This window comes from Oncorhynchus kisutch, linkage group LG10, assembly GCF_002021735.2.
Source record: "Oncorhynchus kisutch isolate 150728-3 linkage group LG10, Okis_V2, whole genome shotgun sequence".
Lineage (NCBI taxonomy): Eukaryota > Metazoa > Chordata > Actinopteri > Salmoniformes > Salmonidae > Oncorhynchus > Oncorhynchus kisutch.
This window is the reverse complement of record NC_034183.2, coordinates 42,013,202-42,030,820: the sequence shown is the minus strand read 5'-3', so window position 1 is coordinate 42,030,820 and position 17,619 is coordinate 42,013,202. Positions and strand designations below refer to the sequence as shown.

General features: G+C 46.8%; 1 protein-coding gene across 8 annotated transcripts in view; it reads left to right on the top strand.

The window, feature by feature from the left end:
• LOC109898155 (myomegalin) overlaps positions 1–17,619 on the top strand; it is a 122,518-nt gene that overhangs the window by 100,771 nt on the left and 4,128 nt on the right. For 5 of the 8 annotated variants that reach the window (XM_031833706.1, XM_031833705.1, XM_031833712.1 and 2 more), the window contains 12 exons: positions 81–197; positions 387–897; positions 1,125–1,372; positions 2,229–2,283; positions 11,769–12,022; positions 12,136–12,267; positions 12,486–12,704; positions 13,352–13,600; positions 14,123–14,254; positions 14,367–14,486; positions 16,955–17,144; positions 17,275–17,519. In XM_031833706.1, the coding sequence (XP_031689566.1) occupies positions 81–197; positions 387–897; positions 1,125–1,372; positions 2,229–2,283; positions 11,769–12,022; positions 12,136–12,267; positions 12,486–12,704; positions 13,352–13,600; positions 14,123–14,254; positions 14,367–14,486; positions 16,955–17,144; positions 17,275–17,519 (2,472 nt within the window). The remainder of the gene's footprint in view (positions 1–80; positions 198–386; positions 898–1,124; positions 1,373–2,228; positions 2,284–11,768; positions 12,023–12,135; positions 12,268–12,485; positions 12,705–13,351; positions 13,601–14,122; positions 14,255–14,366; positions 14,487–16,954; positions 17,145–17,274; positions 17,520–17,619) is intronic. The other 3 variants (XM_031833708.1, XM_031833707.1, XM_031833709.1) reach the window with 2 other exon arrangements.

Here is a 17,619-nt window from a genome sequence, read left to right as displayed (position 1 = left end):
ACACCCTCACCACACATACGCACACATGCACACATACTGTTTGTCTATCACACACACGGCAATATGCTCTCTTTCTCTAGTGGAGACGTCTGTGCAGCAGGACAGTAAGCAGGTCCAGGTGGATCTACAGGACATGGGCTATGAGACGTGTGGTCGCAGTGAGAACGAGGCTGAGAGGGAGGAGACCAGCAGCCCAGGTATTTACTATTACTATTGACTCTACAAATTCCAGCATTTTCTTTTACACTAAAGTATTGCTGTACTCTGCATTACTTGAGGGTTATCGGGAAATTTAAACAATCTGCTATGGTTTAGTAAAGCCACAAGAGGGCAGTACTGTATTTCAGTTGTGTAACACACGTCCCCTCCCTTTCTGTTCCCCGCAGAGTTTGATGATCTGGAGATGTGCACTTCTCTGGAATGCGGCGGCTCCCAGTGGTGGTCAGGCGTTGTGCATCCTGGGAAGGCCGGTCCTCCAACATCAACCTCCAAGGCTGATGACTTCACATCTCTCCAGCGATTGGTTGAGGACCTGCGCTCGCAACTCTCCCGCTCCCAGACGGTGATCCGGAGCCTCCAGGGCCGCCTGCGCTCCCTCTCCACCTCCAGTGACCCCTTCGGCCACTCCAACGCCCCCTCCACCCCCCGCAAGGTCAATTGGGCCATCCAGTTCCAGTCCTCGCCCTCCCAGAGCGGCCTGGATGAGGACGAGGGCTGGGAGTCGTCTGGTGGTGGTCTAGGGCCCTCCCCACATCACCCCAAACCCGACAAGGATCTCCAGGAGCTGGTGTTTCGCGTGGGAGCCCTGGAGGACCAGCTGAGGAAGGGCAAAGGGACCCAAGCAGGGACTCCAGGGCTCCCTGCAGAGGGAAAGGCTTCCATCTGGCCTGGGCCTGGGTAGGTAGCACCACCACTAACCCTGGTCCACATGTTAGAATTTATGCCGTATACAGCAGATTCATTTACAGTAAACACAGTATATGTGACCCATGTTGGAATGGAATCCACAATCCTCTTGTTGCTAGACAATCCACTGACCCGTGGGAACCAGTTTGTTTCATATTGACGCTTCCTTCTTCATCTGTCTCATGTTGACTCTTCCTTCCGCCTCTGTCTCCTTGCAGGAAGTTTGATACCCTAATACAGGCGCAGGCCCGTGAGCTGTCGCACATGCGCCAGAGGATGCGAGAGGGGCGTGGCGTGTGCCACATCCTGACCCAGCACCTGGGTGACACCACCAAGGGCTTTGAGGAGCTGCTGCGTGCCAATGACATTGACTACTACATGGGCCAGAGCTTCAGAGAGCAGCTGGCGCAGAGCAGCGCCCTGGCACAGCGAGTCAGCACCAAGATCAGCGGGCATGAGTGGAGAGGTGAACACACATGTAGACACATAAGATGTGCACCATTGCACACAAATAGCACTTACTGGACCCCAAAAAACCCACAAAATCGTTCACTATTTACATATAGCGCTGGCAAAATGATTGTAACCTATAATTATGGACAATCACCTTGATTTGATTTGACCATGAACAAAAAATGTGTTTTGTCAAAGTTGTCTTAATACATTTATTTTAGGAGGGGTTTTAACTTTTATCTGCATGTCGATGTAGTTTTCCCAATAGCAGTTTTACATTTTGACATGAAGTGGGTGAAGTTTGTAATCATTTTAAGAGCAGAACGGCACGGTCGGAATGAGAAACTTGATTTGCAAAAGTTGCACGCGGTCAAATGTTTTTGAGACAGGAGTGTCACTAAAGCTATATTTGATTCATTAGGTATGTCGTATTTAATTTTCAAAGATGCCTTATGGTGCATTACAAGCTCAAAACATTTTTCGACAAAAATGACGATTATACCAATAAACGTGGCCATTTGCGTGACATTTAATCCTTACCCAAAATTACATAATCGTTACAGCCCTAATTACACGATACCCATGAGCTAACGGGCAGCTAATACACTCAATCTTCAACATCTTTTGACTTTACAACAGACATTTGCAAACACAATTTCTCAGTCATGTCCATTCATGCCCAGCAAGACATAGCATGTATGTGTGTCACCGTGCTTCTACACCTGCATTGCTTGCTGTTTGGGGTTTTAGGCTGGGTTTCTGTACAGCACTTTGAGATATCAGCTGATGTAAGAAGGGCTATATAAATACATTTGATTTGACCTTGTATGTGTATTATCCTTATATAAAGTGCTAATGTCTCTCTTCAGGGGATCATCCAGAGATGCATGATGACAAGACTGGCACAGAGCTGCTCGCCATACGGTATGCGTCTGCCAATTTGCTTTCTGTGTGCATATGTGTGTGTTTGCAACAGTGTGACATGAATGCAACAGTACTTCATCAGTATCAGTGTCGTCTCTGGTTGCTATTGTTGGTAACTCTTCTGCGTAGCAGTCGACTTTGGCAGTTGGAAAACATTGATTGTTGGGGGCATGTGTGTCCTCCACTGGGGGTTCTCTCTCTCTCTCTCTGGTTTGTCACTTGATCAGTGATCCACGCAGAAAATCTATTAGTCTGATTAACTCACTGGTAGACCAGCAGACTGGACAGTTAGCTGTGGCGATCATCAGAGATTGAGATCAATCAGTTGCTCATGTCGCTGACGACATCGGATCTCAATCCGATACACCACTGTGACTGTTATTGTTGGGGTGTAATCTCTTTGAAAACTACTGAGAGACAGATCTCTCCATTTCACTCTTTTCCTTTCCTAAGTCTATCTACTATATTTCTCTGCCTGTCTTTTTTCTCTCAATCACCTTTGCCCTCTCTCTTTCTCAACCTTTCTAGTTCCTTCGCCCCCATGTTGGTAGGGTGGCTGGTTTTATAGCGTTAGCAACATTAGCGTTAAGGCAAACATGTTGAGTCAGGGCCGTGTGATGTCACCACTGCTAACCAGCCCCATGGTGACAGTAATTGGAGAGGAGCATTGTGATTGGATGAACCCACTGCCCTCCCTCCGCCTCCCTCTGATCATTGTGGCAGCAGCCTCAGACCGCCACGGGGGGATTTGGTTGCTGAGAAGGCATCCTTTTCTTTCCATCGTGTGTGTGTGTGTGTGTGTGAGAGAGAGAGTGAGAATTAGCCAGTCATCCAGGCTACAGTGTTGTGGGCACGCGGACAAGACTCGCGCTGTCTTGTGTTTGGGTTCAGACTCGGAGACGGAGGAGTGTGTGAGTATGAGAGAGGGAGAGAGACAAAAACACAATGAACAGAACCTGACAAACATTGTATTCCTGTTTCAGCTCGTACGGTACTGTATCTTTTGTATCTCTTCATCCCTGAGCTGTGCTCATCTCGTGACGTGGTCCTCATAGAGTCGACTGGTGCTGAATAACCTCTGAATAACTACAACGACTCTCCTGGTTTGTGGGGTCATACTGTGCGGCCTGGGGCCTGTCGGGTCAGCCTGTCTGCTGGATGGCCCTGGTATCTGGGTGCATCTGATTACAGAGTGTCCCAGCCAGTTAGAGGGGCAGGCAGTGACAGACAGGGGCAGGCGGACAGAGACTTACGGACCAGAGCAGAACATTAGAGCACAGCAAGCTGCTAGCTATCTCTGGTCCAGGCTCATGCTGAAAAGGTAGTTGCTTTCTCTCTCTCTTGTCCAGGCTATTGCTGAAAGAACAGTCTCTCGTTCCCTCTTCTGAAGTAGTGGCACAGGCTGCATCTGAGATGACACTATGTCCTATTCCCAATACTGCACTACTTTTGACTCACATGCACTACATACACTACTCAATTACTATTTGGTAGCATTGCCTTTAAATTGGTTAACTTTGGTCAAATGTTTTGGGTAGCCTTCCACAAGCTTCCCACAATAAGTTGGGTGAATTTTGGCCCATTCCTCCTGACAGAGCTGGTGTAACTGAGTCAAGTTTGTAGGCCTCCTTGTTTGCACACGCTTTTTCAGTTCTGCCCACGATTTTTCTATAGGGTTGAGGTCAGGGCTTTGTGATGGCCACTCCAATACCTTGACTTTGTTGTCCTTAAACCATTTTGCCACAACTTTGGAAGTATGCTTGGGGTCATTGTCCACTTGGAAGATGCATTTGTGACCAAGCTTTAACTTAATGACAGATGTCTTGAGATGTTGCTTCAATATATCCACATAATTTTCCCACCTCATGATTCCATCTATTTTGTGAAGTGCACCAGTCTCTCCTGCAGTAAAGCACCCCCTCAACATGATGCTTCCACCCCTGTGCTTCATGATTGGGATGGTGTTCTTCGGCTTGCAAGCCTCCCCCTTTTTCCTCCAAACATAACGATGGTCATTATGGCCAAACAGTTCTATTTTTGTTTCATCAGACCAGAGGACATTTCTCCAAAAAGTTTGGTCTTTGTCCCCATGTGCAGTTGCAAACCGTAGTCTGGCTTTTTTATGGCGGTTTTGGAGCAGTGGCTTCTTCCTTGCTGAGCAGCCTTTCAGGTTATAGGACTTGTTTTACTGTGGATATAGATAATGTTTTACCAGTTTCCTCCAGCATCTTCACAAGGTCCTTTGCTGCTGTTAAGGGATTGATTTTCACTTTTCACACCAAAGTGCGTTCATCTCTAGGAGACAGAATGCGTCTCCTTCCTGAGCAGTATGACGGCTGCGTGGTCCCATGGTGTTTATACTTGCGTGCTGTTGTTTGTACAGATGACCATGGTAGGTACTTCAGGCATTTGGAAATTGCTCCCAAGGATGAACCAGACTTGTGGACGTCTAAATAAAAACATTGGAGGTCTTGGCTGATTTCTTTTGATTTTTCCATGATGTCAAGCAAAGAGGCACTGAGTTTGAAGGTAGGCCTTGAAATACATCCACAGGTACACTTCCAATTGACTCAAATTATGTAAATTAGCCTATCAGAAGCTTCAAAAAGCCATGACATCATTTTCTGGAATTTTTTAAGCTGTTTAAAGGCACAGTCAACTAAGTGTATTTAAACTTCTGACCCACTGGAATTGTGATACAGTGAAATAATCGATCTGTAAACAATTGTTGGAAAAAATTACTTGCGTCATGCACAAAGTAGATGTCCTAACCGACTTACCGAAACTCTAGTTTGTTAACAAGAAATGTGTGGAGTGGTTGAGAAACGAGTTTTAATGACTACAACCTAAGTGTATGTAAACCTCCGACTTCAACTGCAAGTGCACTACAGGGAATAGGATGTAAATTCATGTCAGATGCAGCCATGGCCCGAATAACTCCCAGACCCAGACCACAGCTTCAGAGTCAGCAGAGAAACCCACCTCTGTGCCGTGCAACGCTGTTGGGGGAAGTATACAATAAACACAGAGTAGCAGTAACTGTGTCCCAGCTCTCCTCTGTTTCTGCCCCTTTCCTCGGCTAGAGTTCTTCTCTCGTTTAAAGCATCAATGGGGAGATTCTGATTTTGAGGACTACTTTCCCCTAGAGTTCGTGTGCCCTTACAGGGTTGAGAGCAGGGTCAGCTATTGCATTTTGGGTAATTAGAGGTGCCTCTCCCTCTCGCTGTCTTATAAAATAGAGAGGATGCAGAGAGAGAGAGAGAGAGAGAGAGTAGGATGTAGAGAAAGAGAAGCAGATCCAGGGGATGTATCCCTGCAGTACTGCCACACAGATGGCCAACCAGATGCGGGCGACTTAAATGTGTTTTATTGCCATTTGACTCATTTAGGACAAGCCCTTAATTGAGTGAGTGAAAAGAGAGGATTTGTATTGATTTGATTCCCTCGCATGTGCCTTCTCGCGAGAGTGAACTGAAATAGGTCAGGAGCATCTAAATCTACAGAGAGAGAGAGAGACGCAGAGTGAAACAGAGAGAGGGAGTGCGCGCGAGAGCATTGCCCCACAAATAGCAAGAGAAGAGCAAAGCCTAGTGTAGAGCATGTTCCAGCACAGGCTCAGCTTGTCCATTTCTAAAACCACAGGAGCACTACGGAGCATCAGGGCTCTATTACATGTGCAATGGTGGATATTCTGAACACTGCATTTGATTCATACTAAGCCCTGGGACTTTTTAAAGGGGGACTCATTGACTACAGTACCTGGACTTCTATTTTGGACCTTAACCTTGTGCTTTTAGTGGATTTTAGAGAAATGTTTTGTTCCTTTTTTGGAAGTATACAACCTCTTCAAAAATCCAGTTTGAGGTAAAATGTAATAAACAATTAAATGTTGGGGTGAGGAACAGATGCTCCCCTCACTCACACTGCAGAACCTGCAGACAGAGGAGCTTAGAAGAACAACATTTGACAAAGGGGCCGGATGGGTACAGGTTTTTTTGGGCCAGCGCTGCAGTGTGGGTTGTAAAACACACTGAAGGCTGACTAGGGTTATCTGACTCTTTGTGTTTGACCATTCAGCCCCGGATACACCCGCCTAATATCCCGCTCTGCTCTCTCCGTCTCTGGAAAAACACCACTCTCTCCGGTCGCTCTGTTTCGTTTTTGGCTGCTGGTGGGAAAAGAGGGAAGAGGTTTTCTTGAATGCAGGATCGGATGCTCTCTCTTCTTCCCCGAGGGACACACAGAGAAAGAGGGAGACAGAGCTACCTAGACAGAGCTACTGCTCTCCTCAATGTGAAGAACTGTCCTCCTTGCTGTACCAAAACACCAGTGCTTCTTTAAAGCAAATATAACTGGCATCATTGTGCTCGCTTAGCATAAATCGCTGTACCTCACCAACAGGATCCAATTCAATTGGCAACATTTCAAGCATATCACAAAAACAGAGGAAACTGTATTTGAAAGACCTCTTGTTTAAAGAGGTGGACACGCCACCTGATCTAAGTTACTGCACAGCAGATTTGGTATTTGTGGGACATTGATGGGCTTGTCTGTACTGGACTGGCCTGGGTAAGGTGCTGCTTACGAGACTGCACTAGTCATAGTCACAGCCCACACACACATTTGCGCATCCGTATCCTCATTCTGTGTGTGTGCGTGTGTGTGCTGTGTGGCAGCGGTGGAGACAGCCAGCAGATCGGCCTACTCCCCTGGACATCTCTGTCACCAGGCCTAATCTGAGGATTTACTCTGCTTTTCACCTGATTGCTTACGGCCAGTCATCCCTCCCTCTGGCCAGTTCCCCCTTTCCTAACCTAACTAACACTCCGGGGATCACGTCCTTGGCAGGAAGCTAATGAGCGCTCCTCGTTTACCGCGGGGACCCAGCTGAGAGACGTTACCCCGGCGACGACCCCTCACGACGAGGACAACGACTGTCTCGCTGGTTTGGAGGAGGAGGAGCAGGAGGAAAAGGAGCAGAGAGGCCAGGATCGCGGCTCTCTGGCCCAGGGAGGAGGGCCTTTGGTGGGACAGGCTGGCCTGGTGAGCAGGGGGCCCGAGCCCATAGCTCCACTCTGGAAGGCCATGCTGTCTAAGAGCAGCCCTCTGTACAGAGACTCTCTGTTCTCCTTCTCTCTGTGGGAGAGCCGGGCCCAGGAGAGAGAACTGTCTCTGTACAGAAAACACTCTGAAGGAGAGAGAAAGGCCCTGCACAGGCAGCTGGAGAAGTAAGAATCTTACATTAATTGATTTAGTAACGTGAGAGTGATAGTAATCGTTAACTGTGTACTACACAGTAAGTCCTTCAGATGAGTAGCCAGTGCTGAACTGCATAATGTATGCACGCACAAGTCCACTGTGTGTGTGTGTGTGTGTGTGTGTGTGTGTGTGTGTGTGTGTGTGTGTGTGTGTGTGTGTGGGTGGGTGTTTAGAGGGATCAGCCTGGCACCGGTTTAGATTGGTGAGATGAGGTGACCTTCACCCTGCAATCAGGATGCTGCTATCAATTAATTAATTCAGCTGAGGGAGAACAGCCTGTGTGTTTATTTCTGCGTGCGTATGTGTGTGTTTGCAACAGTATGACATGAATGCAACAGTATTTCATCAGTATCAGTGTCGTCTCTGGTTGCTATTGTTGGTAACTCTTCTGTGTAGCAGTAGACTTTGGCAGTTGGAAAACATTGATTGTTGGGGGCATGTGTGTCCTCCACTGGGGTTCTCTCTCTCTCTCTGGTTTGTCACTTGACCAGTGATCCACACAGAAAATCAACTAGTCTGATTAACTCACTGGTAGACCAGCAGACTGGACAGTTGGCTGTGAGTTGCTCATGTCGCTGACGATATTGGATCTCAATCCAATACACCACTGTGACTGTTATTGTTGGGGTGTAATCTCTTTGAAAACTACTGAGAGACAGATCTCTCCATTTCCCTCTTTTCCTTTCCTAAGTCTATCCACTATATTTCTCTGCCTGTCTTTTTTCGCTCAATCATCTTTGCCCTCTCTCTTTCTCAACCTCTCTAGTCCCTTCGCCCCCATGCTGGTAGGGTGGCTGGTTTTATAGCGTTAGCAACATTAGCGTTAAGGCAAACATGTTGAGTCAGGGCCGTGTGATGTCACCACTGCTAACCAGCCCCATGGTGACAGTAATTGGAGAGGAGCATTGTGATTGGATGAACCCACTGCCCTCCCTCCGCCTCCCTCTGAACGTTGTGGCAGCAGCCTCAGACCGCCACGGGGGGATTTGGTTGCTGAGAAGGCATCCTTCTTTTCTTTCCATCGTGTGTGTGAGAGTGAGAATTAGCCAGTCATCCAGGCTACAGTGTTGTGGGCACGTGGACAAGACTCGCGCTGTCTTGTGTTTGGGTTCAGACTCGGAGAAGGAGGAGTGTGTGAGTATGAGAGAGGGAGAGCGACAAAAACACAATGAACAGAACCTGACAAACATTGTATTCCTGTTTCAGCTCGTACGGAACTGTATGTTTTTTATCTCTTCATCCCTGATCTGTGCTCATCTCGTGATGTGGTCCTCATAGAGTCGACTGGTGCTGAATAACCTCTGAATAACTACAACAACTGTCCTTGTTTGTGGGGTCATACTGTGCGGCCTGGGGCCTGTCGGGTCAGCCTGTCTGCTGGAAGGCCCTGGTATCTGGGTGCATCTGATTACAGAGTGTCCCAGCCAGTTAGAGGGGCAGGCAGTGACAGGCAGGGGCAGGCGGACAGAGACTTACGGACCGAGGCAGAACATTAGAGCACAGCAAGCTGCTAGCTCTCTCTGGTCCAGGCTCATGCTGAAAGAACATTCTCTCGTTCCCTCTTCTGAAGTAGTGGCACAGGCTGCATCTGAGATGACACTATGTCCTATTCCCAATACTGCAAATCAAATCAAATCAAATGTATTTATATAGCCCTTCGTACATCAGCTGATATCTCAAAGTGCTGTACAGAAACCCAGCCTAAAACCCCAAACAGCAAGCAATGCAGGTGTAGAAGCACGGTGGCTAGGAAAAACTCCCTAGAAAGGCCAAAACCTAGGAAGAAACCTAGAGAGGAACCAGGCTATGTGGGGTGGCCAGTCCTCTTCTGGCTGTGCCGGGTGGAGATTATAACAGAACATGGCCAAGATGTTCAAATGTTCATAAATGACCAGCATGGTCGAATAATAATAAGGCAGAACAGTTGAAACTGGAGCAGCAGCACGGTCAGGTGGACTGGGGACAGCAAGGAGTCATCATGTCAGGTAGTCCTGGGGCATGGTCCTAGGGCTCAGGTCCTCCGAGAGAGAGAAAGAAAGAGAGAAGGAGAGAATTAGAGAACGCACACTTAGATTCACACAGGACACCGAATAGGACAGGAGAAGTACTCCAGATATAACAAACTGACCCTAGCCCCCCGACACAAACTACTGCAGCATAAATACTGGAGGCTGAGACAGGAGGGGTCAGGAGACACTGTGGCCCCATCCGAGGACACCCCAAACAGGAAGGATATGCACTACTTTTTACTCACATGCACTACATACACTACTCAATTACTATTTGGTAGCATTGCCTTTAAATTGGTTAACTTGGGTCAAACGTTTCGGGTAGCCTTCCACAAGCTTCCCACAATAAGTTGGATGAATTTTGGCCCATTCCTCCTGACAGAGCCAGTGTAACTGAGTCAGGTTTGTAGGCCTCCTTGTTCGCACACACTTTTTCAGTTCTGCCCACGATTTTTCTATAGGATTGAGGTCAGGGCTTTGTGATGGCCACTCCAATACCTTAACATTGTAGTCCTTTGCCATATCTTTGGAAGTATGCTTGGGGTCATTGTCCACTTGGAAGATGCATTTGTGACCAAGATTTAACTTAATGACTGATGTCTTGAGATGTTGCTTCAATATATCCACATAATTTCCCTACCTCATGATGCCATCTATTTCAATTGGCAACATTTCAAGCTAGTTCTTAGCACAAAAACAGAGGAAATTTGAAAGACCTCTTGTTTAAAGAGGTGGAAATGCCACCTGATCTAAGTTACTGCACAGCAGATTAGGTATTTGTGGGACATTGATGGGCTTGTCTGTACTGGACTGGCCTGGGTAAGGTGCTGCTTACAGACTGCATTAGTCATAGTCACAGCCCACACACACATTTGCGCATCCGTATCCTCATTCTGTGTGTGTGTGTGTGTGTGTGTGTGTGTGTGTGTGCTGTGTGGCGGCGGTGGAGACAGCCAGCAGATCGGCCTACTCCCCTGGACGTCTCTGTCACCAGGCCTAATCTGAGGATTTACTCTGCTTTCCACCTGATTGCTTACGACCAGTCATGCCTCTATCCCTGTCTCCATCCCTCCCTCTGGCCTGTTCCCCCTTTCCTAACCTTACTAACACTCCGGGGATCACGTCCTTGGCAGTAAGCTAATGAGCACTCCTCGTTTACTGTGGGGACCCAGCTGAGAGGCTCTCTGGCCCAGGGAGGAGGGCCTTTGGTGGGGCAGGCTGGCCAGGTGAGCAGGGGGCCCGAGCCCATAGCTCCACTCTGGAAGGCCATGCTGTCTAAGAGCAGCCCTCTGTACAGAGACTCTCTGTTCTCCTTCTCTCTGTGGGAGAGCCGGGCCCAGGAGAGAGAACTGTCTCTGTACAGAAAACACACTGAAAGAGAGAGAAGGGCCCTGCACAGGCAGCTGGAGAATTAAGAATCATACATTTTTTTTGTATTGTAGTAACGTGAAAGTGATCGTATTCGTTAACTGTGTACTATACAGTAAGTCCTTCAGATGACTAGCCAGTGCTGGACTGCAAACGGATACACAAATCCGCTGTGTGTTTGTGTGCGTGTGTGTGCGTGTGTGTAGAGGGATCAGCCTGGCACTTGTTTAGATTGGTGAGATGAGGTGACCTTCACCCTGCAATCTTGATGCTGCTATCAATTAATTCATTCCGCTGAGTGGGAACAGCATGTGTGTCTTTCTTTTTTTAACCCACTGTGAATATTTCTTATTTTTCAATATTTTATGAATTTGTACCTCTTTAATACGTGTTCTATTTACTTAGTTTGGTTTTATCCAGTCCTGTTCCCTCTTGCAATGTGTATGCCTCTTGGCCAGGTCGTTATTGTAAATGACAATTGCTTCTCAATTGACTTATCTGGTTCAATAAAGGTGAAATCCAAATAAAATAAATGAGACCTTAAGTGAGCTGATGTGCCAGTCTGTCTGTATCAGCCTGGTGATTGATCACCTCTGTGTCTGTGTCTTTGTTGATCCCTGTTTGTCTCTCTGCGGGCAGTAAGAAGCGTCAGTTTCAGGAAGGATAGGATCATCAAACATCATTCTTTGTCTGTACGGGCAGGACAGTAGGGTGACTAGGCCAGGATGGAACAGATAATGGCTTAATCATGCTTTGGTTGTCCCTCTGTCACTAGAGAGCAGATGTATGGCCATATGTGGGCAAGGACAAGATCACTGAATGTATCCCTGTATGTTTGTGTGTATACAGGCTGAGTAAGGAGCTCCAACAAAAGGATAAGGTCATTGAGTCTCTCCAAGCCAAACTCAACCAGCGCCAGCCGCGCTCTGACACACCCTGCAGTAGCCATGCCCTCTCTGACACCACCGACCAATCAGACCGCATCTCATTTGTGTCTGATGATCAGGGCTCCACCAATGAGGACCTGGAGCTGTGCTCGGACATAGACGCAGCCAGCGAGTATGGCCAGGAGGACAGACGTGCCTCTCCTAGAGCCAGTACAGGTGCAGTAAACAATAGACACACACACGCACACGGACTCACACCCATCCATATTTCGAATGCATGCCCAGTAGTGCACAACTTAACAGCCTTCTTTTCATTCATCATCTCTCAGATTCCCACTGTAACAGTGTGCCCATGTCACGCCACCCCTCCACCCCTCCATCCAACACTTCATCCCACAGACACCAGTCCTCCATCAGCTGTCTCAGCATGCAGCCGCCAGGGGACACACAGACCCAGACAGGTAGGCAGACAGACAGGAAGAGAGGAGTGGAAGTGACTGCATTATTCAACACATTGTTATCATTGTCATTGTATCCACATACTGTACTTTATCATGTCCAGACATTGTGAAGTGTTTTCTTCCCTCATTCCTCATACCTCTCCCGGTCCCACCCCTTTCTGTATCCCTGTCGTCTTTTCATCTCTATTTTCACCTGTATTTCTCCTCCATACCTCCAGGCCTCTACAGTGGGCCAGTGTCCCGTTCCCTCCCCACCCCTCCCCAACCCCAGCCTCTCTACCACCCAGACCTCTCCTCTCAGAGAGCCCCTCTGCTCTTTGACCCCTACACGGGCACCTTGCGACCCCATTACCATGGCAGCGGGCCCGTGGGCTTCTCCCTGGCAGAGGTTCGCCGGGAGCTGCAGATGTTACAGAGACAGCTGGGAGATACTGAGCGTGCGTCACTCTGCTTGCACCTTGTGTGTGTGTGTGTGTGTGTGTGTGTGTGTGTGTGTGTGTGTGTGTGTGTGTGTGTGTGTGTAGGATGGAGTGGCTACATTTGTCATGCTTTAAGCACATCATGTAACTACATGAGGTTATAAGCTTTAGAATGTACTTTTAAAGTTTTGTATTACAGTTATAGTGTAATCTGGCACGGGGATAGTAGTATTAGTATCGTTGAAAAACTTGATGTACAGTAAGTGAATTTCACATTCAAAGCTCTGAACTATGCCCCATGGTAGTAATGTCAGACAGGACTGCAGGTGTATTGTCCTGTTGAGATTCCAGACGAGCAAGAATAAACATGTGAGTGTGTGTGCTAACCCACCACCCATTAGGCTTTTCCTCTGACTGAGGTAGGATGTGTCACATTGGCCGCTCCAGGCCCAAGTGTAATTGAGCAAGTTGATGTGCTGTATGGCTTTGAGCTAATTCATACCCCGCCTAACCCCACTCCTACAACCTAACTCTCCACCATCCTAACATCCCAACACTGGAGGTTCTGATAGTGTTTGGACTCTCTCTGAGGTATCTATCTCACAACAAGCTGCCTGGCCAACCTGTTTATTCATGCTTGGGCTTTTCTCTCTTTCTTACTGCAGGTTTTTCAGTTCCCTCAGCCAAGCCGTTTGTTGGCTTCCAGATGTCGGCAGATCCCTCCAGTTACCTGGCCCAGCCTCTGTCCTACCACACCTTCCACCCGCCTCCTCACAGTGGCCCCATGAAGGCGGGCACCAGCCTCCTGGAGAGCAGTGCAATGTGGGATATGGCTTACGGTGCTCAGCCAATTAGAATTGGCGCTGATTTGTCATCAGGGTCGTCAGGATACCAGTCTGGCACCAGCCATACAGGTGTGTGTTTATCTGAGTTTTTTATGTAAACGTGTGTGTGTGTGTGTGTGTGTGTGTGTGTGTGTGTGTACTTGTTTTCCTACATTCTCAGGACCCCACTGGTCAGACAATTCACCAGAATGCCCTGAGAGAGTCAGAAAACAATAACTTTTTTGAAAAGTCAAGATTTTTTTCAGGTCCTGAATTAGTTCAAATGCTATTTTAAGCTTAAGGTTTAGGATAATGGGGTTAAGGTTAGGGTTAGGTTTAGGGTTTCTGGGGTTAAGACTGGGGTTAGGTTGAAGGTTTAGGGTTAGGGAAAATAGTATTTTTAATGGTACACTCCATAAAGTCCTGAAATTTAACAAAAACAAAGCTGTGTGTGTGTGTGTTTATGTATATGTTTTTTGGATGCCCTTTTAATTAATAAATCATTGTGTTATATATATATATATATATATATATACATGTATATATATATTCTATACACATTTTTTTAGGTTGTGAAATGTAACCAGTATTTTGTTGTGTGGTTTGGTGCAGGTTCTGACCTATTGAAGGAGCAGCTGAGGGAGATCAGGAGTCTACGTCAACGCCTGGAGGATTCCATCCAGACCAATGACCGCCTCCGACAGCAGCTGGAGGAGAGACTGGTCAACCAAGCCAGAGACAAAGGTACTAGACCACCAACCCACCGTTACTCAGATGTTGATATATTTTAGACATCCAACTTTGCAGTCACTAGTGAAATGTACTATCTCTCCTCATCCTTCTTCTTCCTCCTCAGGTGCCCCCACCAACATCTACATCCAGGGCTTGGACTCTGTCAGCCAGCTTTCCAGTGAGATCAGAGCTCTGAAAGAGGAGAACCTCAGCCTGCAGGACCGACTCCAACAGGCCAGCAGAGGTAACTAACCGCCCCGGCTCCTAGTACTCTCATTACTCCCTAGTATACTCCTAATACACAAAATACTCTCAATACTCTTACACAGTGATGGAGTTCGATTAAGCTGACGTGAGCAGGAAAAAGCGGCGAGGGAGGAGCGCACCTTTCAAATCGAACAGTAATCTGCGCCGCTCGGTCATGTTGCCAACAAGGCAGCATGTTGCATTGTTCAGAAACATACAACATATCTTTTCCATAAAATATACACTACCGTTCAAAAGTTTGGGGTCACTTAGAAATGTCCTTGTTTTTGAAAGAAAAGCCATTTTTTTGTCCATTAAAATAACATCAAATTGATCAGAAATATATTGTTAATGCTGTACATGACTATTGCAGCTGTAAATGGCTGATTTGTAATGGAATATCTACATAGGCATACAGAGGCCCATTATCAGCAACCATCACTTCTGTGTTCCAATGGCATGTTGTGTTAGCTAATCCAAGTTTATCATTTTAAAAGGCTAATTGTTCAATAGAAAACCCTTTTGCAATTATGTTAGCACAGCTGAAAACTGTTGTTCTAATTAAAGAATCAATAAAACTGGCGTTTTTTAGACTAGTTGAGTATCTGAAGCATCAGCATGTGTGGGTTCGATTACAGGCTCAAAATGGCCAGAAACAAAGTGCTTTCTTCTGAAACTCGTCAGTCTATGCTTGTTCTGAGGAATTAAGTCTATTCAATGCGAGAAATTACTAGGAAACTGAAGATCTGGTACAACGCTGTGTACTACTCCGTTCACCGAACAGCGCAAACTGTCTCTAACCAGAATAGAAAGAGGAGTGGGAGGCCCCGGTGCACAACTAAGCACGAGGACAAGTACATTAGAGTGTCTAGTTTGAGAAACAGATGCCTCACAAGTCCTCAACTGGCAGCTTCATTAAATAGTACCCGCAAAACACCAGTCTATGTTTTGTATAACTATTTATTTATTTATGTAACTATTTAATGAATAGTTTTTATTAATAATACTATTAATAGACCAACTTTACTCCACAAACAGAGACACATACAAAGCTCTCCCTCGCCTTCCATTTGGGAAATCTGACCATAATTCTATCCTCCTGATTCCTGCTTACAAGCAAAAACTAAAGCAGGAAATACCAGTGACTTGTTCAATATGGAAGTGGTCAGATGACGCGGATGCTGAGCTACAGGACTGTTTTGCTAGCACAAAATGGAATATGTTCCGGGATTCATCCAATGGCATTGAGGAGTATACCATCTCAGTCACTGTATTCATCAACAAGTGCATCGACGTCTTCGTCCCCACAGTGACCGTAAGGACATATCCCAACTAGAAGCCATGGATTACAGGCAACATCCGCACCGAGCTAAAGGCTGGAGCTTTTAAGAAATCCCGCTATGCCCTCAGACGAACCATTTATCAGGCAAAGCGTCAATACAGGACTAATATTGAATCCTACAACACCGGCTCTGACGCTTGTCGGTTGTGGTAGGGCTTGTACACCATTATGGACTACAAAGGAAAACCCAGCCCAGAACTGCCCAGTGACGCGAGCCTACCAGATTAGCTAAATGCCTTTCATGCTCGTTTCGAGGCAAGCAACACTGAAGCATGCATGAGAGCACCAGCTGTTCCGGACGACTGTGTGATCACGCTCACCATAGCCGATGTGAGGAAGACCTTTAAATAGGTCAACATTCACAAGGCCACGGGGCAAGACAGATTACCAGGACGTGTACTCAGATTAACGAACAGTACCATGTGAGATTATACATTATGTCTACCTCTGAAGGTACATTATGTGTATTTTATTTCAATATTTTTTTTACCCCTGGGAACAATACTGTACCCTAACCGTACCCTTTTTTTCTGGGAGTGTGATTCATGAATGCAGTCAATGCTAACCCGGTTCAACCGGGGCATTAATCGAGTCCCCAGGTTCCGGCGGCCACGGCCACGCCGATGCGCCTAGCGGAGGGATCTCCTCCGGGCCCCGACGGATGGAACTGAAATTGATTCAGAAGAGCAGGAGGAGGCGAGTTTGATAAGGACTCACCCTGTTCCTGTACAAAGGACCGAAGACAGCCTTTTAACAAAATGACTTTTTAACATGTTTTCATGTCTTAAAAATGTTTTACCTTTGTTAAATAATTTGTACACATTTTAAATGGCTTTTACAGAATTGGATGTTTTTACAAGAAAAAATCATTTTATTCCTGGTTGTTTCTATTGTTTTTAAATAAGCAACATGTACTTTTTAACAAATTTAAATGTAATATTCAAATGCTGTGTTTTATGCTATTATGCATATGTATAAAATTACGTACAAAAAATTAGCTGTTTTTAAAGGAAACTCCTCAATGAGAGAAGAATGATAAACATTGAGTGTTATGCCTCATTATACCATATTATTCCTTGTAATTTCTGTCTTGGTATCTGAGTTCCTCTGTACCCTCCCCCTAGACAGCAGTAAGGAGGCGGAACAGCTGCGGGAGGCGTTGCTGTTGGGGCGTGCCCGTGTGAAGGAGGCAGAGTTAGAGACCGAGCGGTGGGCGGAGCCGGGCAGGAAACTGCAGAAGCAGACACAGGCTCAGACCCTGGAGATCACCCAGCTGAAACAGGACAGGCAGAACAACCAGGAGGCCATCAAAAGGTAGGAGGGGTGAGTGTGTGTGTGTGTGTGTGTGTGTGTGTGTGTGTGTGTGTGTGTGTGTGTGTGTGTGTGTGTGTGTGTGTGTGTGTGTGTTTGTGTGTGTTTATAACTGTGTTGTGTGCGTCCCCAGGTTGCAGCACGAGGTGAATGTCTTTGAGCAGCAGGTGTGTGAGAGCCATGGCCTTATCCACTCTCTACAGTATAAGCTCCAGATGTACCACAGAGTGTGTGGCGTCCCAAAGAATACACATACAGGTGAGGGGTCACACTCAGGGGAGTCTGCGCCCTTTGACACCAGGGACCTGCATGTTCAGCTGGGGCAGCAGTTGACCTCTGCGACATGTCCTCCTGCAGCGAAGAGACAGCTCTTCCACGGTGAGAGCGAGGGAGTGCTACGCTGCATTCATTCTGGGATACGGTTACCATTGTTACCACATATTCTACCACACTTATTGGCACTTAACAAAGTGTCCGA